The 26517-nt window shown below is 48.7% G+C and overlaps 1 protein-coding gene across 2 annotated transcripts in view; it reads right to left on the reverse strand.

Moving 5' to 3' along the window:
• The window catches only part of FABP6 (fatty acid binding protein 6), a 38576-nt gene extending 12534 nt beyond the window's left edge, over positions 1 to 26042 (reverse strand). The window contains exon 1 of one of the 2 annotated variants that reach the window (XM_019839490.3): positions 26019 to 26042. In XM_019839490.3, the coding sequence (XP_019695049.1) occupies positions 26019 to 26021 (3 nt within the window). In that variant the 5' untranslated portion in view covers positions 26022 to 26042. Of the gene's footprint in view, positions 1 to 16751; positions 16838 to 26018 lie in introns of those variants that run through there. The other variant, XM_003981318.5, reaches the window with a different exon arrangement.
• Positions 26043 to 26517: the final 475 nt, after the last annotated feature.

A 26517-nucleotide genomic window follows, 5' to 3' on the forward strand; every position in this document is an offset into this window, starting at 1 on the left:
GATGTTCATGGGTCATAAACCAGTACAGGACAGTGACCTCAGAGATGGTCCCTGGAGATTAGATGGGAAGTCCTAGACAACCTTTGGTCTTCAGGACAGCCTCTTCACTGGAGACAGTATTCACCAAACAGGGCAAACCCTTGTTTTCTGTCTCTGCTCTGTGTCTCTGACTGTTCCACTCAATTTTGAGCTGATGGAATATCTGACTGTTGTAGACACAGTCCTTGATGTTGCAAATAAAGAAACCTACTTGAACTAGACTAGGCCAAAAGAAGGGACCTATTAGGTTAAACCATACCCAATTGCTAATATTTGATCTTCTTGACCCTTAAAAACAACAGTTTTTTGTGTGTGGTTCAACCTAATATAAGGATGTGGGGCCAACTTGGAGAGCCCACAGGGTAGAAATAGAGTTGGACAGCATGAGGAACTGGAAAGCGTCAGAACCAGTCTCTCCATTATCATATGCAGCTTCTTTCCCTGTGTCTACTTGATTCTCCCCTCTTGTCCTTTCTCTGCCCTGCCAGTGCTCACAGAGAAAAGGGCTTTCAGAGCAACCAACAGAAGCTAACTCAGGAGAGACATTGTGATTGGTCTATCATGAGTCAGGTGTCTGCCCATGGTCTGATCATCTGTGGTCACAGAGGCCACGGTCTTTACTGCAAGCAATGGAAACAGGTATGAGCAGAAATGAAATTTATTGAAGGGATATGGATTAGGTCACAGAATTTTCAGGCTTGGTAAACAAGCGGGGACAGAAGAGGATAAACAGCTAGAAGAACCACAGCCTCAAATACATCACAGAAGTGGTTTTGTTGGGATCTTGCTCCCTGTACCACCAAAAGATGGACTGGACAGTTTGCACCCCTATCAACTGTGATACAGCTCACTGGCATTGCAGCCACCATTCCCTTGGGCAGTGGGTATGCCCCCCGCCAAGCCTTCCCCTACCCCCACCAGAATGGATTCTCTTGTCCCTGCTTCTTTACATCACAAGCTGCAGAGGAAATGTACCTGTGGGAATGTCTGATTGGTTGAGCTCAAGTCAGGAACAGGTACCTCATTGCCACTGGTGATAAGACCATGGGGTATCTGGCCTTTGCAGCTTTGTACTGGGAAGTGGCCTTGACCCCATCTTCCACCAGAACCCATGCAGTGGGGAGTTCTCTAAACATAGAGGAGGGTGCAGACACTCCATCCCACCAAAGGGACAACTTCTCAGGTGGAGAGTGACAGTTTTTGAAAAAGGGACTGTGGAATGGGTAGTTGCCTAGATAGTGTCCACAACAGTGACCTCTCCCCCAAGGTCCTGCCTGGCTCATGTGCTGTGCCCTCCATGAAGCTTTTCTCTCCTCCCAGTCCAGTTCACCTAGGTCTCGCTCTCTTCCACTTAAAACCTGCAGAGGAGGGCACGGGATTAAATTATTACCCTTGCTTTTCCGTCTGAGATTGAAACAGCTGGAGGGCAAGAAGTCTGCCTTATGCTTTTCTGTGACCTGTACAGCAGCTGACTCAGGGCAGACATGTAGTAGGGACTTTACAAGTACTTGTTAATTGACTCAGGCGTTGATCAGGACTCTTCCTGACGTAGGTAACAGACACTGATTCTTGGGGCACCTGGCTGGCTCAGTTGGTAGAGGACACAATTCTTGATCTCAGGGTTGTGAGTTCTAGCCCCATGTTGGGTGTAGAGATTGCTTAAAAATAAAATCTGTAAAAAAAAAAAAATGCTGATTCTTAGTGGTAAACAAACAAAAAAGTAACTTCTTGGGAGAGTATGGGGTAGCTCATAGAAAGGATGGAAAAGCTAAACCACCAGCCCTCAAGATCACACTTAACACCAGGGAGCAAGAAGGAAAGACCAGTGAACCACCTTCAACCATCATCCATCCTTACAGCACACCACTCAAGACTCAAATTCCGAGCTTAGCCAACTATTGGCTTCGTCACCTGGGCAGGTCACTTAATTTCTGCACTTGGGTTTCCACAGTGGCAGAATGGGGCCAGCAATTAAACCCACTTCATAGGGCCACGGGAGGATTGGATAACTCCATACATACAGGCACTCAGAAAGCAGACCAGCACCTGCTCTTACAGAGAAAGGAGAATGCATGTTCTTACAAGAACTACAAGTCCTCTCCATGATTCCTTAGGACTGGAGAAGAAGATTGTTCACTCCCACATCTACCAGTTTAATCCTGACTGGGGCTGTAGCCAGGAAGGAGGAGGAAAAAGCGTAGGAGGTAGATCCAACAACATTCAAACAACCTCACCTCCACACTTACCGCCAAGCACCCCATGACCCTCCAAAAGTATTGCCTCGGGCCAAAGTCAGGTGCCAAAAGGTCTTCATCCAGTTCCCTATGCAATTATTCATCTTCCCCTCTCCTGCCTCTGGCTAACTGTGATTAATTCTTGTGGTGGTCACAGGAATCACTCCTAATGAATTTCTAATGAACTCATTTGGTGTTAATGCGGTGTGTAATTCCACAGGACACTCATTATAATTTAGCCTTATTAAATCTCTAGTTATTGGGAACTACTATTCCTCTAAGCTCATAAGTAGGAGAAAAGTAATTATCCGGAGCAGACAGTTAAATTCGGGGATGGATTGGACATTCAGAGAAGGGCGAGAAGTGGCTACTCATTTTTTTTTTTTTTTCTCCTTGGGGTGTACTTCTCTGCAGAGAGGAACCAGCTGTGCAGGTCTTTGAGCTGAGGCAAGAGTGCCCTCCCTGATTTTATATCCCATAATTTTCAGAGCTGTGCAGGCTGCAGTCTGCTTAGTGGGATTTTTAAGGCCCACCCAAAGGTGGCCCTGCAGCCAAATTGTCCACTCGCCTATTGCTTAGGTCCGAATTTGCACCACAGGGATGGATTCCTTTGTCTTGGAGGCACTGTTGCACCTTGGAAGGTGACCTGTGCCACACCTCAGAGTTCACAATGTGGTTACTGATAAGCTATCTTATCTGATCATCATAGCATCCCAGTTACTATCATTAAACTTCTTTGACAGATAAGGAGATTGAAGTTCATAGAGGTGAAGAGACTTGCCCAAGGTCACTGGGCGCCAGAATGGAAATGGAACTCACATCTCCAGACCCCCAAGTGAGTTCTCCCTCCAGCTCACCTCCCATTTACTGCCTGGTATGCTTCTCATGTGCACATGGCTCGTATTTCACTCCTAGGTCAGCCATCCCTTGAGGATGAAGCTATTTCTATGACCCTCTTTACCTCTTTGACTGCCTTTGGTTCAGAGGGTGGGCTCCAAGGCTTTCTTGGTAAGGGCAGGGCAGGCCTCCTGAAGGCACCGAGAACATTCTCTCATGAACAAGTTGCTTCTCCCTGAAATTTTCTCTTAATTCCCAGTTTCTTACAACCACCTTTATACTTCTAGCTAAAACGTAAATTAAACTTTTCTTAAAGTCTGAAATCATTTTCTCAGGATGATAAAAGTAACCAATGCTTTTTGCATAAAATTCAGAAAAATGCAGAAAAGTCTAAAGAACATTAAGGGTCAGGGCGCCTGGGTGGCTCAGTCGGTTAAGTGTCCAACTTCAGCTTGGGTCACGATCTCGTGGTTCATGACTTCAAGCCCCATGTCAGGCTCAGTGCTGACAGCTTGGAGCCTGGAACCTGCTTTGGATTCTGTGTCTCCCTCTCTGCTCCTTCCCCACTCAAGCTCTGTCTGTCTGTCTCTCTCTCTCAAAAATAAATAAACAAAAATTAAAAAAATTTTTTTTTTAATGGCATGCCTGGGTGACTCAGTCAGTTAAGCGTCAGACATCAGCTCAAGTCATGATCTCGCGGTTCATGGGTTCAAGCCCCACATGGGGCTCTCTGCTGACAGCTCAGAGCCTGGAGCCTGCTTTAGATTCTGTGTCTCCTTTTCTCTCTGCCCCTCCCCCATTTGCACTCTGTCACTCTCTCTTTCTTTCTCTCTCTCTCTCTCTCTCTCAAAAATAAATATTTTAAACATAAAAAAAGCTTATACAATGCTAAAAAAAATTAAAAAGAACAAAGTTTGTTTTAAAACAAATAAAATACAATAATAAAGAACATAAGGGTCATCTGTAACCCTATCACTCAGATATAGCTATTGTTTAATAGTTGGTATATATATCCTTTGAGAACTTATGATATGCACATATAAATATACATACAAACATTTTATTCACAGTGTGATTCTACTATATGTGCTACTTTGGAAATTGCTTTTTTTTTTTTAAGATTTTATTTTTAAGTAATCTCTACACACCCACCATGGGGCCTGAACTCACAGCCCTGAGATCAAGAGTCACATGCTACACTGACTGAGCCAGCCAGACTCCCCTGGAAATTGCTTTTTATTAAACTTAGCAACATGAAATTTCTGAAAGATGAATTTACATTGTCAAATAATAAAATCTAACCTAACAAGAATACTCTCGGTAACTACTCTGGGTTATGAGAAGATACAAAAGAAGGAGAATTTAGAGAATAAATCCCAAATAACCTCATCCACAAGCCAGAAAGCAAAGGTACTTATTGCTACCTATCTTCCACAACATCTCCATTATCAATGTGCCTTATCAAGCTCTAAGTGCAAAGTCACATGGTACCAGGCACCCTGGGAGTTTAAAGGTAAACCCAGGGGCCTGATATGGCCCTTGCCCAGCTCCCCAAGCTCATTTTCTGTTATGCCCTCACTCTCTGCTGTAAACTCATCATCACTGGACACACACCACCCACCAACACACAGACACACACTCACTATGTGCTCTTTTACACCTCCTTGCGTTTACACATACTATTCTCTCTACCTGGAATACCCAGTGGTGTAATTAGTGACAGCTCACTTTTGTGCAATAACCAATTCAATTGTTTGCCTAGGAGGTAAACAAAGAGAGCTCCTTGGAGGGCGAAGCAGGTTTTGTGCAAATGTGGAAGGAAGTGCTGGGCGGGTGGGGGGAAGGTTTTCTTCCCCTCTGAAGTGGAAACAAACTCATCCCGGCCTTCCCTGGTGCTGTATTTAGTTCAGCTCCCATGACCATGGGGCTGCTGTGCACAGTCAAGCCACCTGAAACAGACTTCCTGATTCCTGGGCCGTGTTCTGGTCTGCAAGTCCCTGTTTCCTAACTCTCTCCAGAACTTTCTGTCAGTCCTGGGTGAGGTGCTGTTGGCCTCTGCCATTGGTTTCTCAGCTTGCTCCCAGCCAAGTAGACCCTTGGAGCTGTGGGTATGTTCACTATGGCTATTCAGATGTGGGAAGGAATGGGTAAATTCATGTTGACATCGATGTGACCCATATGTGTGTCTGTGTGCCTATGTGTGCAAAAATGCATACTGCCCAGGTGCATTCACATCTGTGATACTGCAGTGGAAATCGCATGCATGTGTGAGAAAGTATATGTATGTACATATATACATATATCCCTATGTCTGTGTGTAGGAGGATGCATGCTTTCCCTGTGTATAGGTATGTATGCATACAAAGCACAGAGCACATGTGCTCAGCTGTGGTTCTCTGTGAATGGCTTGGACCTGTTTGTATACTGGCATGTGGGAGTGTTTATTTACCGAAGGGAAGGGAGATGTTGGTTGGATGCGGTAGACTACAAGTGGAAAACAAACAAAGCAAGTAAAAACCCTCAAACAATAAATAAAGTTATTATCTTACATAACAGGAGTTCCAGACGTGGGGAGGAAGGGCTCTCAAGATGACTGATTGCATCGATCAAAATATCTTTAAGAACCTGTTCTTTCCACCTCTCCACTATGCTTGATTCTATATCCTTCTGGTCACAGAGTGACTGCAATATTTCCAAATCACACACTCAGACATGAAGAATCCGGTAACAGATAAATGCATCTTTGCTTTTGGGGTGACTTTCCTAAGAAGGAGGAAGTTGTCCCCAGAAGCCCCAATCCTACTCCCCCCACCATGCCTCATTGGCTCGAACTTGGTTACATGGTCAAAGCTAAACCAATCTCTGTTAAGAGAACTGAGACCAGCGGGGTGCCTGGGTGGCACAGTCCAGCCTGGCACACCTGTGTGATCATTTGGAAAGCAAGCCTTGAACCTCCTTTGTCTTTAAAACAAGCTATCTCGGGGCGCCTGGGTGGCGCAGTCGGTTAAGCGTCCGACTTCAGCCAGGTCACGATCTCGCGGTCCGGGAGTTCGAGCCCCGCGTCGGGCTCTGGGCTGATGGCTCGGAGCCTGGAGCCTGTTTCTGATTCTGTGTCTCCCTCTCTCTCTGCCCCTCCCCCGTTCATGCTCTGTTTCTCTCTGTCCCAAAAATAAATAAACGTTGAAAAAAAAAATTTTAAAAAAAGAGAACTGAGACCACCAATTCCACTTAAACTAATTAGGCCCCCTCCTGGAACTAAGGATGGAATTAGCTTTTCAAAGCCCAAGGCTGCTCAGAGGAATGGCAGTCATTTGACAGAGTTTTGTCAGGAAGACAAATGTGTGGGCACCTGGCTGGATGAGTGGGTAAAGCATAGGACACTTCATCTTGAGGTCATTACTTAAAAAAATAAAAACAGGGGCTCCTGGGTGGCTCAGTTGGGTTAAGCATCTGACTCTTGATTTCGGCTCAGGTCATGATCTCATGTTTCATGAGTTCGAGCCCCACATCAGGCTTTGTGCTGACAGTGAGGAACCTGCTTGAGACTCTCTCTCTCTCTTTCTCTCTCTGCCCCTCCCCCACTCTTTCTCTCTCTCAAAAAAAAAAAAATAAACATGAAAAAAAACAGTGTTAAAAAGGAAGACAAATGGGAATGGATGTCGGGTAGACAGTCAATAGTGTCTAGTACAAAGATGTGTGTATGTATAGGAGCATGTCTGTAAGTGTACATGAGTCTGTGTGTATATAAACATAAGTAAGTATACAATATGTATGGGTGTTTCAATTGCCTATTGTTGCATAACAAACCATTCCAAAACATAGTGGCTTAAAACAACAAAGTTTTATCAGTTCCCATGATTCTGTGGGTCAGGAATTTGGGCAAGGTGTGCCAGGGTGGTCATCTCCACATGGCATCTTAGGTGGTCACTCACAAAGCTATATTCCATGAGTAGCTGGGCTGAGCTGGAAGGTCTAAGGCTTCCCTTACACGTCTGACACAGTGTTCCTCTGCACGGTTCCTCTCTCTCCTTACATGACTAGTTTGGGCTTCCTCACAGCATAGTGGCCTCAGGAAGGGTGAATTTCTTAAATGGCAGCTGACTTCCAACAAGGTAGAAGCAAAAACTGCCAGTCATTTTGTTTTATTTTGTTTTGGGCTTTTTTTTTTTTTTTTTTTTTGCCAGTCCTCTTAAAACCTGGATTTAGAACTCTCAGAATGTTACTTCTACCACAAGTATTCAAGAGGAGGGAAATAGAATTTGCCTTTTGATAGGTGGGAAAGGATGCACAGGCAGAAGAGAAAAGAATCAATGGCAGCCATCTTTGGAAATGATCTACAACAGTAGGAATATGTATTGAACATGAAGATAGGCGTGTGTGAGTGTGTGCATTTTTGTTTGTATGTGTGTATTAAGTCATGTGGGTAGATGTATGTAAGTGTACGTGTGCCAGTTAACACATGCATGCCTGTTTATGTGCATATATGTACATGCAGATGGGTATTTGTGGAGGGATGTGCGTGTACACATAAGGAGAGATGCACATGTGTATAGGGGCGACTGTCCACCTGAGCTAGGGGCTTGCGCCAGTAAGGAAAGCTGGTGGAGTTGACCTGTCCTAGCTGTGGCCTTCCTGGGTAGATATGCTGAGACTGCCAGTCTTGGCCAAGGTAACAATCTAATCATTACTAGGATTTTGTCCTTGACTAGTAGGCTGTGGGTCCCAAGCCAGGCATAAGACTCAGCCTTTATCATAACCTCACTAAAACCACACTGATAGCAGTGGAGAAGGACCCTCTACAATTTTTTTTTTTAATTATTCCCTGAGGTTCTGGGGTTTTCTACCTAGGGAACTACTGGCTCCATGATCCCCACCCCATCCCAGCCCTGCCCTTGGAGCTGTAAACCTCATGACAGGATTTCAGAGACAGTAGTAAGCCCAAGTTTCAAGGCTGCTCACAGGGTGGCGCTGAACCCTTGGCTTCTCTTTCACAGCACGTTTCCCAGTAAAGAAACTATGATGGGATGGCAGGACAGGAAGCAAGAGGACTTGGAGGCTTGGGACTCTCTCTCACCCTCTCTGCCCCTCCCCAGCTCACATACTCTCTCTCTCTACCTCTCTCTTTCGAAAATAAATAAACTTAAAAAAAAAAAAAAAAAGAGGCTGGCACTTTTGCAGCCTGAGTTCAGAGAGGTTAGGGAACACACCCACAGTGATTCAGCTCTCAAATCATAGAGTCAGGATTTGATCCTAGACTTAACACTGTGTTTCACGGCCTCGACTTCCACCTCAGAAAGTCACATGGCCTGTGACTGTGCAGTGAGGGGCTTGAAAAGGAACTGGTTGGGGTAGGGCATGTGGGGACGCGGGCCCCTCTCCACGGACCATGTTCGGTTCCACTTCTTGCAGGAAAGCCTGAATCCCCAGCAATCTTCCCTATTTTGGGGGCTGGTTTTGTGTTTCAGGCTAGGCACCCTGGCGTCTGGCTGTAGGGCTTACCACAGAACAGGGTGTGCAGCGGGTTTGCTGACAGAGACGAGGCAGAGGAGCTTAGGTGAAGGGTGGGGGAAGCTGGGTAAAGACAGAGAGAGAGGCCCCAGCAGGCAGGACAGAGCCAAGGCGGGCTAACAGCCCCACACACTGCTCCCTTCTCCCCGCCCCAAGCCTCTGGCTGCCACAGATGCCGTGACCTGGAGCGCCCTCTGGTGGTGCACTCTGCAGCCTGGCCTGTGAAGGCCCATGGGGGTCTGGGTCCAGGGAAGAGGGGCTGCCCCTTTTGTCCACACTCATCTCTGGGGGGCTGGCTGGCCTGCCACTATACCGGGGAGTGTCCTTCCTCGGAGGAAAGCCAGCTCAATAATAGTAACAACGAGGCACTCACAGAAAGAGTCACAAAGGGACTGCTGGAAGGAGGAAAGGGACTCTTGAAGCCATGACTGGCCCATCAGAGTTACAGGAAAGGTGTAACAAACCCCGCACGTGGCCTCCCCACTGTGACCTGGGACAGCATAGCATTTGCACCAACAACGTCTTGGCACCTTCACAGGGCTGCGGGGGTCAGCATCTGTTGCCCTATCACCAGCGGCTGGGCCAGCCTCAGCCTGTGAGCCTCCCTGAGGCAGAGGACAAAGCCTGCAATGAGACGGAGCCATAGGGTAGAAAGGGGTTCTTGCGGGGCACCTGGGTGGCTCAGTCAGTTAAGCATCTGACTTTGGCTCAGGTCATGATCTCATGGTTGGTGAGTTCGAGCCCCATGTTGGGCTCTGTGCTAACAAAACAGCTCAGAGCCTGGAGCCTGCTTCAGATTCTGTATCTCTCTGTCTCTCTTCCCATCCCCTGCTCATGCTCTGCCTCTCTCTGTCTCTCAAAAATTAATAAATGTTAAAAAAATTAATAAAAAAAAATTTTTTAAAAAGGGGCTCTTTAGATCATCTTATCATTCATTCCCTTGTCTATTCTAAATCTTCTTGATCCCCTACTATGTGCAGACACACAGGTCCTGAGGATACGGAAATTAACAATAGGCAAGGTCCCTGACTTCCGGGAATAGAGATCGCAGGCCAGGAGAATCAAACAACAAAGGAACAAGGTCAAAAGTGCTGGGAACACCACACAAGGGCGTGATGTGCCAGTGTCTAAGGAGGTCCTTTTCAGACTAGTGGACAGGGAAGGCCTGGTAAGAATTTTTGGTGTAGAGACTTTAATGCTTAGGACACAGGACTGTGAATAGCAAGCAGAGAAACTTCTGGCAAAAGTTCAGCTTGTACCAAAGCTGGGGTGGGGGGTGATCTCAGTATATTGCAGGAATAGAAGGAAAGACAGGGTGGGGTGAAAGAAAGAGCAAGAAGGGCTGAGGTCAGAGAGAGGGCAGGGACCACACAGGCTCCAAGGCTGTGCCAGAGACTTGATTTGATCCTGAGGGCTGAGGCTGTCATTGGAGGGCTTTGACCCTGAGGACGGTGTGATCCGATTTGCATTTTTAATAGGTCGTGCCTTTTGTCTTGTGGAGAATAAAGGATAGAGAGAATGAGGGTGAAAGCAAGGAGGCCAGCTAGGAAGTGACTCCAGGTCTCCAGATATAGAGATGGTTGCTGAAATGGGGCAGGGAAGAGTCATGTTCTGATGAATCTTAGGGGGCACAATGGATAGTAGATGGTGGGAAGGACCTGCTGGTGGATTGTCTGGGAGAGGCTGGGAGAGCCGAGACTAGGCTGGGTGCCTTCCCTCCCACTCCACATCTTCTAGCCTGGGTATGGGCCCTACTGAGTCATCTCCCTCAGCTCACTTCCAGGAGGGGTGAAGGACCTTAGACTCCACTGCCAGAGACCCCCAGGCCTGGATCTTGTGTGGGTGTGTTCAGACACTAGGGACCTGGGGACCCGAGGTGCTTTCAGCATTCTATAGCTCTCTCTCCCTCCTCTGCAGTCTCTCATTCTCCTCCCTGGGTCCCTCCCTTTGCCCCCCCCTCCTCTCTCTCTGTCCCTCCCTCTCTCTCTCTCTCCCACACACACACACACACACACACACACACACACACACACACACTCACACACATACACGCAGTTTACTGCAGCCTTATCAGAAGGAAGCCTCCAGCAGAAACAAGGAGTCTCCAGGGACACAGCAAGAGGCGCTGACTGTGGAGTTTTCCAAGGAGGGGGAGGCAGGCTGTGCTGCCTTCCACATTCCTTCCTCCGGTCCCTGCTGCTTCCACAGTACCCTCCTGGCTCTTGCAGCAAGAGAAGCTGTGGTTCCCAGCTAGAGGCGATTTTGTCTTGGGGCATTTGGCAGTCCCTGGAAGCATTTTTCGTTGTCACAAGTGGGGAGGGAGGGAGACAGGCATCTAGCGGGTAGAGGCCGCTGAACCTCCTACAAGGCACGTGACAGCCCCCACCATAAAGAATGGTCTGGCCCCAGATGTCAACAGTGCTGAGGGTGAAAGAAACTGCCCTAGGCTCACTGCCATCAAAAATGGAAGAGACTGTCCTCTTCCCTGGTCCTGCTGTCATCACGCTGCCATGGATCAGGTGGTGGCCATGTGGCCGTGCTGTGGCTTCCTTTTCTCCCTTAGTCCTCTCAGCCACACAGTGAGGTAGGTAGTAGTATTTGCCCAAGGTCACTCAGTCAGTGAGAGGCCTGGTATTCAGATGCTAAAGCCTGAGGTTTCACTGCCCCCTCCCTCAAGAACACATTTCACAGGGAGAGTCACTGTGGTTAGCAATGGGACACTCTGTTTCAAGTGAAGTCTTACTGGGAAGTCTAAAGTGTAAGAGGTAAAGTAAGACTGCCTAGGTTGAGGCAGCCTGGGAGATTATCAAAGCCCCCACACCCTCACCCCTGCACTTCCACCCTTCAAGGCCCATACCCTTGAACCTCTAAGGCCATCTCTCTACTCTGGGCCACCGCAGAGGGCTGCACGGGTTGTGCTCTGCAAAATGGGGGACACCGTTCCTGTGAGCTACCTTGTGAGGCTGGTAGGGTTAAGGCAAAGCTACGTTTAGGGCAGGGGTGGCAAATAGGTTTCATTTCGAGTGTGAACATGCATTGCTTGTTAGACAAGGTGCCATGAATAAGTAATGAGGTCAGGAGCTTCGGGAAGGAGGTGTGAGGTAGCTGTGAATGCTGAGTATCTGCCTTCCCTGTTCTAAGACATAGGAAATAGGAAATTGAACTTTACTAGGAAATATCTTGCCCCTCTCCTTGCAACTCAGTGGTGAATCCAAAATGGAGCTGTCAACCCTATATTGAAAACACACATGTACACACACACACACACACACACACACACACACAGACTGGAGGCCCCTACATGGCAGTCCCCAAGAAGAGCCTCCAGCAGGCCCTGGATCGGGGAACCAGCTCTGCCTCTTTCCCAGAACCCTGTCAGGTTTGATTTTTGGGTGCTTCTGACATTTGTCTTAACCTAATATTGATGTAGAATCCTATGTTTGGGCAGAGAGAGGCTGCCATTGAGATTTTTTTTTTTTCCACTTACTCACAACCCTTTGGTGGGGAAGGTTTGGAGCTAGAACTGGCAGAATGAGCCAGATTAAGGATGCCCCTTCACCAGGTCCCACACTGGAGTAAGATCCTCCCTCCTGAGGGCCTCAGCGTCTTCCCACCCTTTGTCACGCTGCCAAGTGGCATCTCTGGGGATCTGGCCAGGAGGACCAGAAGAGACCTTGTAATGCAGGACAGCAGGCACTGTCTGTTCTCTCTGCAGGGGGTTTCCCAGCTGCCCTGGAGCCTGGGAATCTTCCAGCCTGGGATGAATCATCCTGGCCCTCTGCCTTCACCCCCTCCATTGCTCTGCCTGGACCCAGCTACAGAGTGAGGCCACTAAGGCCAAAACTGATGTTCTCCCTTCTCTGTGGCTAGAGAGGCCAGGAGATGCAAGCTGCAGCCTCTCTAGGACACCATACCACAAAGAGAAGAGTGGTACAGGAAAGTGCTAACAGAAGCCGACCTCCAGGAGGAGAGGGAGGGAGACCCGTCATGCTTTGCGATGTGTACTACAGCGGACCTATTTCAAGAAACAATTAACAAGAGAAAGCATCAAGGGGTGGGTGGCTGGCTCAGTCATAGGCATGCTACTCTTGTTCTTGGGGTCATGAGTTCGAGCCCCATGTTGGGCATAAAGTTTACTTAAAATTTTGTTGTAAAAAAATGGTAAATCAGTGAGTGAGGTGCCTGGGTGGCTCAGTAGGTTAAGTGTCCGACTTTAGCTCAGGTCATGATCTTGTGGTTCGTGAGTTCCAGCCCCACGTTGGGCTCTGTAACAGCTCAGAGCCCTGGAGCCTGCTTCAGATACTGTGCCTCCCTTTCATTCTGTCCCTCCCCTGCTCTCTCTCTCTCTCTCTCTCTCTCAAAAATAAAATGAAAACATTAAAAAAAAAAAAACAATTTTTTTAACAGTAAATCAAAACAAGCAAACCATATTTATGGGGCACCTGGCTGGCTCAGTCAGTAAAGCATGACACTCTTGATCTCAGGGTCATGAGTTTGAGCCCCATGTGGGAGTAAAGTTTACTTTTAAAAAAAGGAGAAGGAGAAGAAAAAGGAGGAGAAGAGAAAGCATCAGTTTGGGGCTGGATGCTAGAGCCCCTAGAGGGGAAGGTGGGCCAGGCTAACCGCAAAGAGTTAGCAGAGTCAGCCATGGCTAGATGGAGGGGCTCTGGGTCTCATCCCCTTGTCTTGGCCTCGGAAAGATGAAATTGTGCCTTCCCAAGAAATTCCTTATGTGAGTATTTGTTCAGGAAAGAGATACTTTTGAGCGCCTACTTTGTGCTTTGTACTACACCATGTGCTGGCCAAGGTCCCTCCTTCCCTGGAACAAATAGCCCTATAGAGTGTGTGTGAGGTATAGACAGGGAAACAGGCGGACAGTGCCAAGTGGGACTGGGGCTGACTGATGCACTACCATCAAGGTGGGGTCTGATAAGCAAGGGAAGCCCTCCCAGCGGAAGTGATGTGGAAACTGGGGTCCAAAGAATGAATCAAAGCCAAGGAAGGCTGGGGGCACAGGGAGAAAGCTGTTCCAGGCAGAGGGAGTCTGAGGGAGAGATCCAGCTCTGGGACAGAGAGAGGATGTGGATTTCTTATAGGATTTGGGAGCTGTGTGGTCTTATCTCTAGCTACCTTTGAGCCCAGACAGCTTTCAAGCAGATCCTGGGCATACGTACAGTGTCTGGTCTTCCTGTGTGTGCACATATCTCTGCCCAGGGGGCCAGTGAATCACCAACTCCAGAATGGGTATGTTTTTGTGGTTGCCTCCTGACCGTGTGCCTGACTAACACAGGGCCAGGCACATGATCAGGATCAATTTCTCTTGAAAGGTTCTGTTGCAAGTTCATGATCTCCCACTGAGAGAATAGAGATCCAGGGACAATGAGTCATTAGCTCATCAGATATTTGTTGAGCACCTACTCCATGTCAGACGTGGGCTAAGCATTGGGGACTGAGGAGAGAACAAGCAAACAAGTTTCCTGCTGGAATGGAGTTTACATTCCACTGGGGGAGGGACAAGGTGTGCAGAATATCAGATAGCACGACTGCCAGAAAGAGGACAACACAGGTCTTGTGTTAAGAGGGTGGGTGGGTGGGTGGCCAGAGAAGCTTGGCTGGGGAGGTATCACTGGGCCATCTCCCATTTGAAAACCTGCAAGAGCTCAGGGGAGGGCCGAGGACTTGACACCCTGGAGAGTCAGGGGAACAAAAGGAAAGGCACTGAGGCTGGAGCAAAGGGAATGAAGGCATGAGGGGGGTCAGGGCAGAGACAGGCAGTGACTAGATGGTAGAGCACCCTGTGGCTGATGTAAGGATTTGGATTCTATTTCAAGTCAACTAGGAAGTCTTCCAAGGTTCTAAGCAGAGATGTGGTGAGGCTTGATCTGCCCTTTTAAAAGATCACAACAGCCCCCGGGGTGCCTGGGTGGCTCAGTCGGTTAGGTGTCTGACTTTGACTCAGGTCATGATCTCATGGTTTGTGAGTTCAAGCCCGGCATCGGGCTCACTGCTGTAAGCACAGAGCCCACTTCGGATCCTTGCCCCCCTCTCTCTCTGCTCCTCCCCAACTTGCACTCTGTTTCTCTCAAAATAAATAAACTTAAAAAAAAAAGATGACAGCAGCCCCAGAGATTTGGGGTATATTTTCAAGGATAAATGAAAATAAGTTGCCAATATGTTGGACGTGGGTTGAGGGAAGGGAAGAGTCCTAGAAGACTCCTGGATTTGGGGCCTATGCAACCAGTTACTCTAGCTGTTGTCGTCAGAAAGAGCTCATTTCGGGGGTCAGATAGGCCCAAATTTCAGTCCTCATTTAACTTTTTCAAGCCTTGGTTTTCTCTTCTGAAAAATGACAATGAATGACAGTTGCCCACAGAGGGTGTTAATTCTTGTCCCTTGACCAAAGAGATTACAGATATCCAGAAAGATAAAGTGTCCTGTCTAAGGTCACATAGCCAGACAAAATACCTCTAAGTTTGCTCACAGGAAAGCCAGGAAGATGTATAGAGGCCCCAGAGGCCAACCTAATACCCAGTTCAAACCTCAGCTCTGAGCATGCGACTCTTGATCTCAGGGTCTTGAGTTTGAGCCTCGCATTGGGTGTAGAGATTATTAAAATAAACTTTAAAAAAAAATCTCAGCTCTGAGTCTCAGTTTCCTTATCTGTGAAATGGGAATATATTTTTATCTCCTAGGCCTGAGGTGATTAAATGAGATATTGCAAGGTGAGCCCTAGCACAGTATTATCACATAGTAAGCACTCAGGAAATGGGGGGAGTGTGGGACCTGTCCTCCAAGTCCCTATGTTCTGTTGGGGACACATGTCAGCTACCACATGAAGAATAACATCATTCATGCAGTAGCTTCATCTGTGGTCTGACTTCATCCCCACAGTCATGCTGCAATTTGTCAGTATTTGGCAGATGAGAAAACAGCTCCAGCAACGCCAAAGAACCAGCCCCAAAGCTCACAAGACAAAGCCTGAGCTGTAAACAGGGGGAGTTACAAATTGATGCCAGTGGCCAAGTTGCCTGTTTTAGCGCAGTCTGCAAGCTAGGAATGGTTTCTAAGGTGTTTTTTGTTTTTTTAATGTTTACTCAGTTTTGAGAGAGAGGGAGAAGAGAGAGAGAGAGGGAGAGAGAGAGAGAGAGAGAGAGAGAGAGAGAGAGAGAGAGAGAGAGAGAGAGAGAGAGAAACTGAAGCAGACTCCAGGCTCTGACCTGTCAGCACAGAGCCCAATGCGGGGCAACTCAGGAACAGTGAGATCATGACCTGAGCTAAAGTTGGAGTCTTAGCCTACTGAGCCACCCAGGCGCCCCGGCTTTTACGCTTTTAAAAAATATATAAAAAAGAATAAAATTTCTTGTAACAATTATAAGAAATTCAAATTTCAGCTGCCATTAACAAGGTCTAATGGGAACAGCCTGGCTCATTTGTTTAAAGGCTGCTTTCGCTACAAGGGCAGAATTGAGTACAACAGAGACAGTAGGGCCTAGAGAGACTAAAATTTTCACTCTCTGCCTCTTTATAGAAAGCGGGGGACGGGGTTGCAGCGGGGGAGAAAGTGTGCAGACCCCTACTGGAGGGTACCCCTTCACTGCAACAGTTCTCTCCCCAAGGAGGTAGGATGGATAAATGCCATCCAAAACAACCCAGGGTCCACTTGAAGGCCTTGAGGGAAGGTATTTTCAAATCCGAAGAAGGCGCGTCATTACACAGACCGCTCTAACCTGGAGGGACCTTGGAGAAATGGAGCCCAGCCGCCTCTTTTTAGATGAGAAAAACTGAGGCCCAGAGACGGAAGGCAACCTGCCCGAGGCCACCTAGGACCCGGCAGGCATCCAGGTCGGGGGTGGGCGTGGGGGTGGGGTGGAGCTTCTCCCCGGCGGCCAGATGCGAGCCAGCTCCCGGGTGTGAGGCGCCTGGGGCCCCTGGGGCCTCTTCCGTTCAGTTGGGCCCCGAGGGGCTGCAGGTCCCAGGGCCGGGAAAGCGGGCGGCCTAGGAGGCCTCTCTCGGGCGGGAAAGGGGAGGGGCCTCGGCTCGCCCACCTTTACTCCCGCCTCGGCGCTGCCCCGGGGCTTGCCCTCCCGGAGCCCCGCTGGCTGTAAGGAGGGAGCGCGCTCCGCCGGGGGCTACCTGGGTCAGGGGTTCGGCCCGGCAGTCTTTTGTCTTTCTATTTTGCAAAGCACGAAGACACGCCCCGTTCCCCGGGCTCCGAGAGCAGCAGGGACGCGCGCGGCGGGGGAGCGGCCGGGGGGAGGGGGGGGGACAGCCCCGGGTGGGGCCCTGGAATCCGAGCCCCGCCCCAGCCGGTTCCCCTGGGGGGAGCCGGGAGGGCCGGCCCCGGGGAGTTCAGCAGGCTCCTTTCAGTTGCAGCCTGCAGAAATAAGAAACCGAATAGCAAACATTTATTAAGGGCGGGGCTCAGGATAGGTGCGCGCAGAGTTCGTCGGTGAAACTGTTAGATCCTACGCCTCCACAAGCCCGAGCTTCCCGTGGCGTCCATCGTCCCTCACCTGGCCCTGGCTGCCACAAGGCTCTGCACGACTGATTTGACCCAGATTTCCCCCCTTCCGCGACCACCCTTCCCTCGTGCCCTCCGGAGCTGCAGTCTTCAGCAAACTGACGGATACTCAGCTTCTCCGCACGTTGCTTTCACCTTCCTGCCCTGAAACCTGCCCACCCCACCCAGGACCCCAACCTTACAACCCCTTCGTGGGAAGCTGTTAACTTTCCCACACACTGCAGTAGATCGGGGCGTGGAGGTGGGGGGTAAGGGCACTCTCTTGCTTGCTCCTCGTGGAGCTTTGCAACCCATTTCTCCTCCCTTTGCCTCCCATTTCTCCTCCCTTTGCCTTCTCTACTCATTAAGTCCCGTGGACTTACTACTACCAGTCTAGACGACCCACAACCCCGCTTGTTACTGAAGGGAAAAAAACATTCTCCTCTATCCTTCAAGCTTTAACTGCTGAACTAAGAGCTAAATTTACATGGGATAGATTAGCAGGAGACAAAACACCACAGTTTTATAACGTGTGCTCAGAGGCCCAATAGTGAAATTGAGACCCAAAGAAATGACTAAGGCATACTTTTTAGACAAAGGGAATAAGACTGAGGAATCCACCAGACAAAGACAATTTAACTTTGGGAGCTTTAGTAAGGAATGCTAAACAGAATTTGGGCTGGGGTGGGAAATTAGTGAGAAGTAACAGGCTTGTTCATACAGCTTTCTGGGCCCTAAATTTCCCATCTCTGGATAAGGCTGTCTCTTTATCTCCTGGTATAGGGAGGGTGCCTTTCACGTGGTAGCTTTATTTCCTGCTTTAAGGGGGACAGAGAAGGGTCTGGGTGTCTCACTTGCACAGGCTGTCTCTTTGGTAACTTTTATTTAAAATCACCACTATGCCAGGGACACCTGGGTGGCTCTGACTCTTGATTTCGCCTCAGGTCATGATCTCACAGTTGGGATCTAGCCTCAAGTTAGGCTTTGCGGGGACAGCACGGACCCTGCTTAGGATTCTCTCTCTCCCTCTCTCTCTACCCTTCCCCTGCTCCTGCTCTCTCTCTCTCTCTCTCTCAAAATAAATATAAAACATGAAAAAAAAATAAATATTTATAATCACCAGTCTGCCAAAGTGGCCCATCTTGGGACAGTCTGCTCTTGGTCCCTACCTTACTTTCTCCTGCAAACTTCATTAAAGCGACTCTCACTGGTCAGACATCTCCCTTCCTCCTGTCACCTTCAACCCATCTCAGCCACTTCCTCCCATGGTGGTATCTTTAACCCCTATCACCAGCATTACTATTTTTTTTTAAATGTTTATTTATTTTTGAAAGAGAGACAGAACCTGAGCAGGGGAGGGGCAGAGAGAGAGGGAGACACAGAATCTGAAGTGGGCTCCAGGCTCTGAGCTGTCAGCACAGAACCCGACACAGGGCTTGAACCTATAAACTGCGAGATCTTGACTTGAGCCAAAGTGGGATGCTTAATCAACTGAGCCACCCAGGCGCCCCTAAGAGGTCCTCATTCTCTTTGACCAGCACCTCCTGTCCCTCCTTTTCCCTTCTCTTCCCTCCAGCATCTCGTAACTTCATCTGGACCTCCAACCTATTGTTTCTCTTAGTCACCTCCCTTCCTTCCAGCACTATATCCTTCCCAGACTCGCCCTAGTATTAGTTTTGTATTACTTCCCCTTGAGTGGAATGCTTTCTTGAAAAGCTTTTGTTCTCCCACAGAAATGTCTTGGTTTTCCTTGTACTTCACTGGCTGACCCTTCTCATTCTCTGAAACAGGTTCCTCTACTAGGCATCAAAATGGCACATCCCACTCCCTCTCCTCACACGTGGTCCTTGAACTCCTTCTTAAATCAAGGCACTTCTAGGTGATCCTGTGCTATGCTGTGACTTTAAGTAGCACTCACAGGCCATCACACCATCATTGATGTCTTCAGTTCTGACTTCTCTGGGGTCCGACCACTAACTTGACCCCTCCACATGGATGTCTAATAGTCATCTCAAAGCCAACATTTAGGGGTGCCTGAGTAGCTCAGTGGGTTAAGTGTCTGATTCTTGGTTTTGGCTCAGGTCATGATGTGACGGTTTGTGAGTTCGCGCCCTGCGTCTGGCTCTGGCTCTGCACTCACAACATGGAGCCTGCTTGGAGCCTCTCTCCCTCTCTCTCTGCCCCTCCCCCTCTCAAAATAAATAAACTCAAAAGAAAACAAAAAAAAGCTACCATTTATTCACTGAAGTGGTCCTCTGCTATTTTCATGCTGATAGGACTCTCTCCCCATGTCCCCAGTCCTATGTCTTCCCCACTGCCATCAATGGCATCCAAACACAATTAAGCCCAAACATGGTGTCATCTTTGATCCCTCTCCTCCCTTCTATGGCCACAAGCAGCCTCTCAGGAGTCCTTGTCAACTCCAAATGAGTCCTTGTCTCCAATAGGTCTGAACACTTGACCCCTAGATTATCACAACAGCCTCATCGCTGATTTCTGTTTCTTCCTCCAGCCCCTTCAGTCTATTCACACAGCAGCCAGAGTGACCTGTCAGGTCAAGCCACGCCTATGCTCAAACCCTGCTGTGTCTCCTATTTGTCTCCAAGTGAAAGTCCCTTCAGTGGCCCGCAAGGCCTAATGACCTGGGGCTCAAGACCTCTTATCATGGTCTGTTTAGGGCTGCTGTAACAAAATACTACAAACTGGGCAGCTTATCAACAACAGAAATTTATTTCTCACAGTTCTTGAGGCTGGAAGTCTAAAGACCAGGGAGCCAGAACAGTCAGGTAGGGGTCATAGACCTCTCTCTGCATCCTCACATGGCAGCAGGGGGCCAGGAATCTCTCTGGGGTCCCCTTTCTCAGGGCACTAGTGCCATTCATGAAAGCTCTGCCCTATGACCTAAGCACGTTCCAAAGCCCCCACCTCCTAATATCAGCACTCAGCACTTGGGGATTAGGATTCAACATATGAATTTTGAGGGGCCAGAACATTCAGACCATAGCCCCTCTTGGACTCCTCTCCTGTTAGTCCACTCAGCCACATGTGCCTTCCTTCCCCTTCTTCCTTCTCTATGCTCATTCCCCCACAGGGCCATTGACTAGTGGTCTCTTCTGCCTGGGAAGCTCAGTCCCTCACCTCCCACATTTGGTTCAATGTCACCTTAGTAGGGCCAAAAGGAGGCACTTTTCCTCGTAATCATAAGGTCTTCTTAGGGGCCAGAGGTGACACTGTTGTTGACAAGGGCAGGAAATTGTGTCTGTATTGCCCTCTGATGAGTACTCTGCACCTTCCAGAGTGCCTGGCACACAGGAGGCACTTTGAAAGTATTTTCAGAGTAAGTGAAACCAAATCCCCTGCAGCCTTAGGGCCTTTGCTCAGTGGTTCCTTTCCCCCGGCTCTGTGCCACTGAAACGTCAAGGTCCTCTCCCAGTGCAAAAGCCTCAGCTTCTCTTACATTTCCCTGATGACACTTATCACCTAAAATGCTTGGTGTCCGGCTCCCTGACCTGACGTGAAGTTATAGTCTCCTTTCCCAGTGGTATCTGACCACAGGGAGATAGGTTCTCGATAAAGACTAACTCGATCACATGAACATTTGCATTACTATACTTCTCCCTGACCCTCCCAACCCAGTGCTAAATAGTGAAGAGGGAGGAAAAGTCCTTTGTGTTTTTAAATCAACTCTGTTCCTAAATAACTTCTAGCAGCCACAGCCCAAAGAACCATCCATTCATACATTTATTTGACCAACCTTTATTAGGCATCCCCATGTGCCTGGGGCAATGTAAAGTGCTGTATACATTAGTTATATATACTTGATATCCATTTAATCTTTATAGCTCTATGACATAGTGTTATTACCCATTTTACAGATGAGGACATTGAGGAACATGGCAGGAAGGTCTAGAGTCTGCTAAACCTTAAGACCAGGAAGGCCTGAAATTCAGGCCAGAAATTCTAACCAGACTCTAGACAGAGCTGACTGGATACCCTTCAGACATCTCATACTCAACAGGTCCTTAGAATTTGACTTCTCCATACTTCTCTTCCATGGTTCATCACCCCTACTCCCACGCTTCCATCTGCCTGTCATCCCAGCAGGAAACTGGCCTCACAGATCTAATCCAGCACCAAAGCCCTCCTTATCTTTGGCAACTCCACCAACCCAGCTTCTAGGCATCTGTCCCCACCCCGTACCCTTCCTCTGGATCCTGAGCTTTCTAAATGCATCATATCCTGCAGCAGTTCCAAAGTGTCCCTCTGTCCCTCCGATGTCTTATCTTGAGCATAAAGTCCACACTCCAGTCACTTGTTGAATCTCCACTTCTACCTTGCTCCTTCTACTCTCCCTAAAGCTCTGGCCCCAGCTGTGGCTCAGATTGGAGCTCTCTTATACCTCTGGGCCTCTGCTGGCCTGGGTTCCTCTCTTTGTCTGGACAAATGCTTAATTGGCCCATAAGACTCAGCTTGGTCTTCTCTATCCCCTAAGACTAGATGACGCTGTGACATCCAATGCTCATCCCTACCCTACTGGAATTGCTTGTCTGTCTGTCCTGTTCCCCAGGTAGAACGTAAGCTGCAGAAGTGCTAGGATCCCATTGGTCTTGGAAACAAGGGCCTGGCAGACAGAGCAGGCACTCAATAGCACATTCGTTGAATGAGTTTTCACAGTTGTCCTAGTGCGGGGCTGTCACACTCATGTAGTGGAGTGGCCCACTTTGGAGTGAGATAAATGGGTTCACGTCCTGCTTCTGACAGTATTTGTAGGGGTGACTTTAGGTGGGGTGCTTGGCTTCACTGGGCCTGGCATCTTCCACCTGGAAGATGGGATGATAGAATCATCTCCAAGTGGTTAAATTAAAATGCATGACTGGTGGGAAGAGCTTTGCAGACAATATTTATTAACTAGTGGTTCTGCCTACTTCTGCTGCTCAGCGGGATATGGTAAATGACAAAGATGAGGATTTGATGATCAGACTGCCTGGGTCCAAACATTGATTCCTCCATGATTTAGCTGTGTGACTTTGGGCAGGTTACTTAACCAACTTGAGCCTCAGTTTTGCCATATAAATTGGGGTAATAGTGCCCCCAGGATCTCCGCAGGGTTGCCAGGAGAATAAAATGCGATGATGTATATAAAGCAGTTAGCATGATGTCCCCATAATGGGTGGCTGTATTTTTAGCCATAGCTAAAAATGTAGCACATTTGGAGATCATGACCAGAGCCAAAGTCAGACGCTTAACCAACTGAGCCACTCAGGTGCCCCTAAATCTTGTTTTTCATACTGAATGGAGGATTTAAGGGAATCGCAACATCTTGACTTTAAGAATAAACTGGCAATCAGTGAGACTGGGGGGAGGGGGAGAATAAACTTCCGATTTCCCCCTGACCAAAAAAAAAAAAAAAAAAAAAAAAGTAGCACATTTGAGTCCTGTAATGTAGTGTGATGGGCAGGAACCCTGGGTTCTCCATAAGTGACTTAGAGACAAATTCCTTCTCTCTGCTATTCAGTTTTCACTGAACAAAGGGTCAGCTCAACTGGCTCCCTCGAGCTCTGAAGTACCTCAATTCTGAATCCTGCCTGCTCTTTGTCACCCCTAACACTATCTGGCACCCTCTCTAAGGAAAACCTTTTCCAAGGAAAGAGGACAGGCCCTTTTTCCGTCCCTCCAACTCTGCTCCTCAGCCTCATCAAAGCTGGCTTACTCTGTGACTCAACCTTCTGGGGTCCCTGTGTTTCTGGCTTCCACTGGGTGCTAATGGGTTAATCTGAGGCACTAATGGAACCCACAGGAACTCAGTGTTAGCTCACTAATGGGTCGCCCCATCTGCCCTCCCTGTAACATAATGCCTTCACCCTGGTAAAAGGCACTCAGGGATTTCCTGTTGGCTCCAATCTGCTGGTTTCTGACATATTGAAAGGCAGAGGCTGGAGAGGGAAGGAGGCAGGTTGATAGAAGAGGGGACAGGATGCAGGAGGCTCTGAATCAGCAATCAGGACACCTGGGCTCCCATCACAGCACTGCCACTGACTCGCTATGTGAGCTTGCGTGAATCCATTCCCCTCTGTGAGCCTCAGTTTCCTCATTTGTGGCATGTACAAGTTAAGCTGTAAATGCCTTGCTGGTGCTAACATTCTGGAATTATCCAATCCTGTCACTTTCTCGGCTGAGGGGTGAATGTCCTTCCAGCATCATTCAACCTCCACAACTATTGGGCACCTACCGTGTGCCAGTCTATGCCAGGCACTGTGGACAGGGGGTGGCAGTGTGCAAATGAGGCGCTGTCCTACCCTACGAGTTCCCAGGCCCTGTGCTGTTCTGCTACAGCTTGTCTATTCACAGCATGGAAGAGAGCAGAGAGCCCTCCATGCTTACTGAGAACCTCCTGTCTGCCAGACTGAGGGCACAGAGCAAATACAGATGGCTGCAGTTCTTCCATTCCTTTACGTTTTCTGATGACACCGTTTTCTCACCTCCTAGCCTTTGCACAAGCCATTCCCTATGCTTGGAATAGTCTTACCTCCCCTGTTCTTTGCCCATTTAACTCAATTTCTTTTTCAAGCCTTGCCTGCCTGCCTTCCTCTTTTCTTTCCCCCCTCCCTCCCCTGCTTCCTTCCTTCCTTCTTCTTTTCCTTCCTCCCTCGCTTCCTTCCTCTCTCCCTTCCCTCCTTCCTTCCTCCCTCTTTTCCTTCCTCTCTCTCTTCCCTCCTTCCTTCCTTCTCTACTTACAGAGCACTTACCATATGCTAGGCTGTGCCCAGGGTTTGGGATCCAGGAGTGAACAAGACACACTCTGTCTCTGTCCCCTGGGAACTTATGGATTCTTTGGGGAGGAAACAGCCAATTAAACAATTTCACACACACACACACACACACACACACACACACACACACACACAACAATACAATAATTTAAGTTGCAATGAACATGAGAGGGACAGAAACAGGGCTGAGCTAGAAGGGTGTGGGGCAGCACTCTTGCAGGTGCATGTGCATAGCTCAGAGGCAGGAAAGCAAATGGCTTGTTACGAGAATGGAAAGGCCTGTGTACTGGAGCATTGGAGGGAGGAAGGCAAGCAGGGAGGCTGGAGACAGGGCCTGGCTGGAGCAGATCAGCCTAGGACTCCTCCCTCATGTTTGGATACGTGCTCACCCTTTATTTCCCCATCACAGCAGGCATCACAATGGATCATCACTGCCTGCTCATTTCCCTGATCCCCCCAATAGACCACAAGTTCTTAAGACAGAGACCACTTCCTGACTTCCTGTAAGTGTTGTGCCCTTTATTCGTTTTGTTTTTTTTTAATGTTTAGTTTATTTATTTTTAAGAGAGAGAGCAAGCACACACTCGAGCAGGAGAGGGACAGAGAGAGGGAGAGAGAGAGAGAGAGAGAGAAACCCAAGCAGGCTCTACTCTGTTAGTGTCAGCATGGAGCGCGATGCGGCCTCGAACCCACAAACTTTGACATCATGGCCTGAGCCAAAACCAAGAGTAAGACACTGAACTGCCCCCCCAGGAACCTCTCTTTTTTTTTGTAAAGATTTTATTTTTTTAAAGTAATCTCTACACCCAACATGGGGCTTGAACTTACAACCCTGAGATCAAGACTTGAACACTTTACCAACTAAGCCAGCCAGGCACCCCTACCCTTTATTCTTGACTCACTGAATAAAGCAAAATACTAATCATCCATAGACCTGCCAGACACTGTCTCTCCAGTCAGCTTCATGTCAGTTCATGGCACCACTGTTCATCCAGCAGCTTAAACAAAATGCCCAGGAATCATTGTGGACACTTTGATTTCCATTTCTCTCCTCTGGCTATCCAGGAAAAGACCTGTCCCCTCTATTTCTCACCCCATCCCAGATCTGCCATGACCTCTGCCCTGGCGCCAGCCTCCATGAGAACTCTGCGGCCCTCTCTTCCATTTGCCCCATCAGCCCACTCCCCTGCTTTAAATATTGGCAAGTAATTTTTTTTTTTAACTGTGCAGATTGAAAAGCAAAACAAAAACAAAAGCACAGTCACTTCCCACTGTGCTTGAAATAAAATCTTTATCCCAGCCTACAAGTCCTTGCTGGGCCCCAAGCTCCTGTCCTACGCTGTCCCCTTTCCTTTTTTTTTTTTTTTTTTTTTAATGTTTATTTATTTTTGAGAGAGAGAGAGTGGGGTAGGGGCAGAGAAGGAGGCGGAAGAAGATCCAAAGCGGACTCTGTGCTGACAGCCGAGAGTCCATACAGGGCTTGAACCCATGAGCTGTGAGATCAAGACCTGAGCTGAAGTTTGATGCTTAACCGACAGACCCACCTAGGTGGCACTCTTCTTTGTTTTGCTAGCCACACTGCTCAGTCTCTCTCTCCTGAATTCCAAGGTTCGTTGCTGCCTCAGGATCCTTACATGTGCTGTTCCCTCCTTGTGCTCAGTTATTTGTTTATTGTCAGTCTTCTTTCTCTCAAAGGTAAATAGCATGAGAGCACTCGTCTGCCTCAATCCTAGCTATAGCCCCACAAGCCTTCAGTTACTTGGTGTTGAATGAATGAAAAGATTTACCTTTTTTATATGCCAGGCTCTGTTCCAAGCACTTTGCATGTAAGACCTGACTGAATCTCACTGTAGCAGAACCTGAGAGAGGAATGGCAGCTTGGGGAGGTGACGTGACCTGCCCAAGGTCATACAGCCAGGAAGTCATGGAGCCTGGATTCAAACAGCCTGGTGCCCCGCCCCCCCCCCCCCCCCCCCCCCCCCCCAGACCACACTAGCAACTGCAATGCTACGCTGATCCCCACAGCAAACCTTCATGTTTGAATGAACAAATGAATGATTGGGCAAATGATAAACACCGGACAGAGTGGCATGACTGAATGACAGACAATACCAGCTTTCAGAAGCTCACCATCTTCAATTTCTTGGGTCTCTGTTTTGAAGTGGGGAAAGAAGGGAGCACTCTCAGTGACTGAGGATCCTTGTGTGCGACGCACGGTATCCAATGGCCCTTGTGGTTATCTGCTCTGCCCAGAGTGACTGCCGTGACAGCTTGGGCAATGGTAGCGTTGGTAGCTGTGGGCTCCCCGCCCCCCCTTACCGGGCAGCTCTGCTATCTTTTGAGAGCCGTGGCTCTGCCTGGCTGCCCACCCGCCTGCCAGCCAGAGCTTCTTAGCTCATCAATCATGCCGCCCTGCTCTGCCAGGCTGTATCTGAGGAAGACAAGTCAGCTGAAGACAGAATGGGCCTCAGGCTCTGGAGGGAATGGAAGACACTGCAGGTAGCTGGGGGAGGGGGGGGGGGCGGTGCCCAGAGAGACCGCCAAGTCTGGCCCAATCCGGGCTCTGCTAAGGATGGTCGACTGGGGTAGTAGGCAGGGGCAGGGTTCCCATTAGAAAAGCCGTGGGTGA

Source organism: Felis catus, chromosome A1 (assembly GCF_018350175.1).
Source record: "Felis catus isolate Fca126 chromosome A1, F.catus_Fca126_mat1.0, whole genome shotgun sequence".
Taxonomy (NCBI): domain Eukaryota; kingdom Metazoa; phylum Chordata; class Mammalia; order Carnivora; family Felidae; genus Felis; species Felis catus.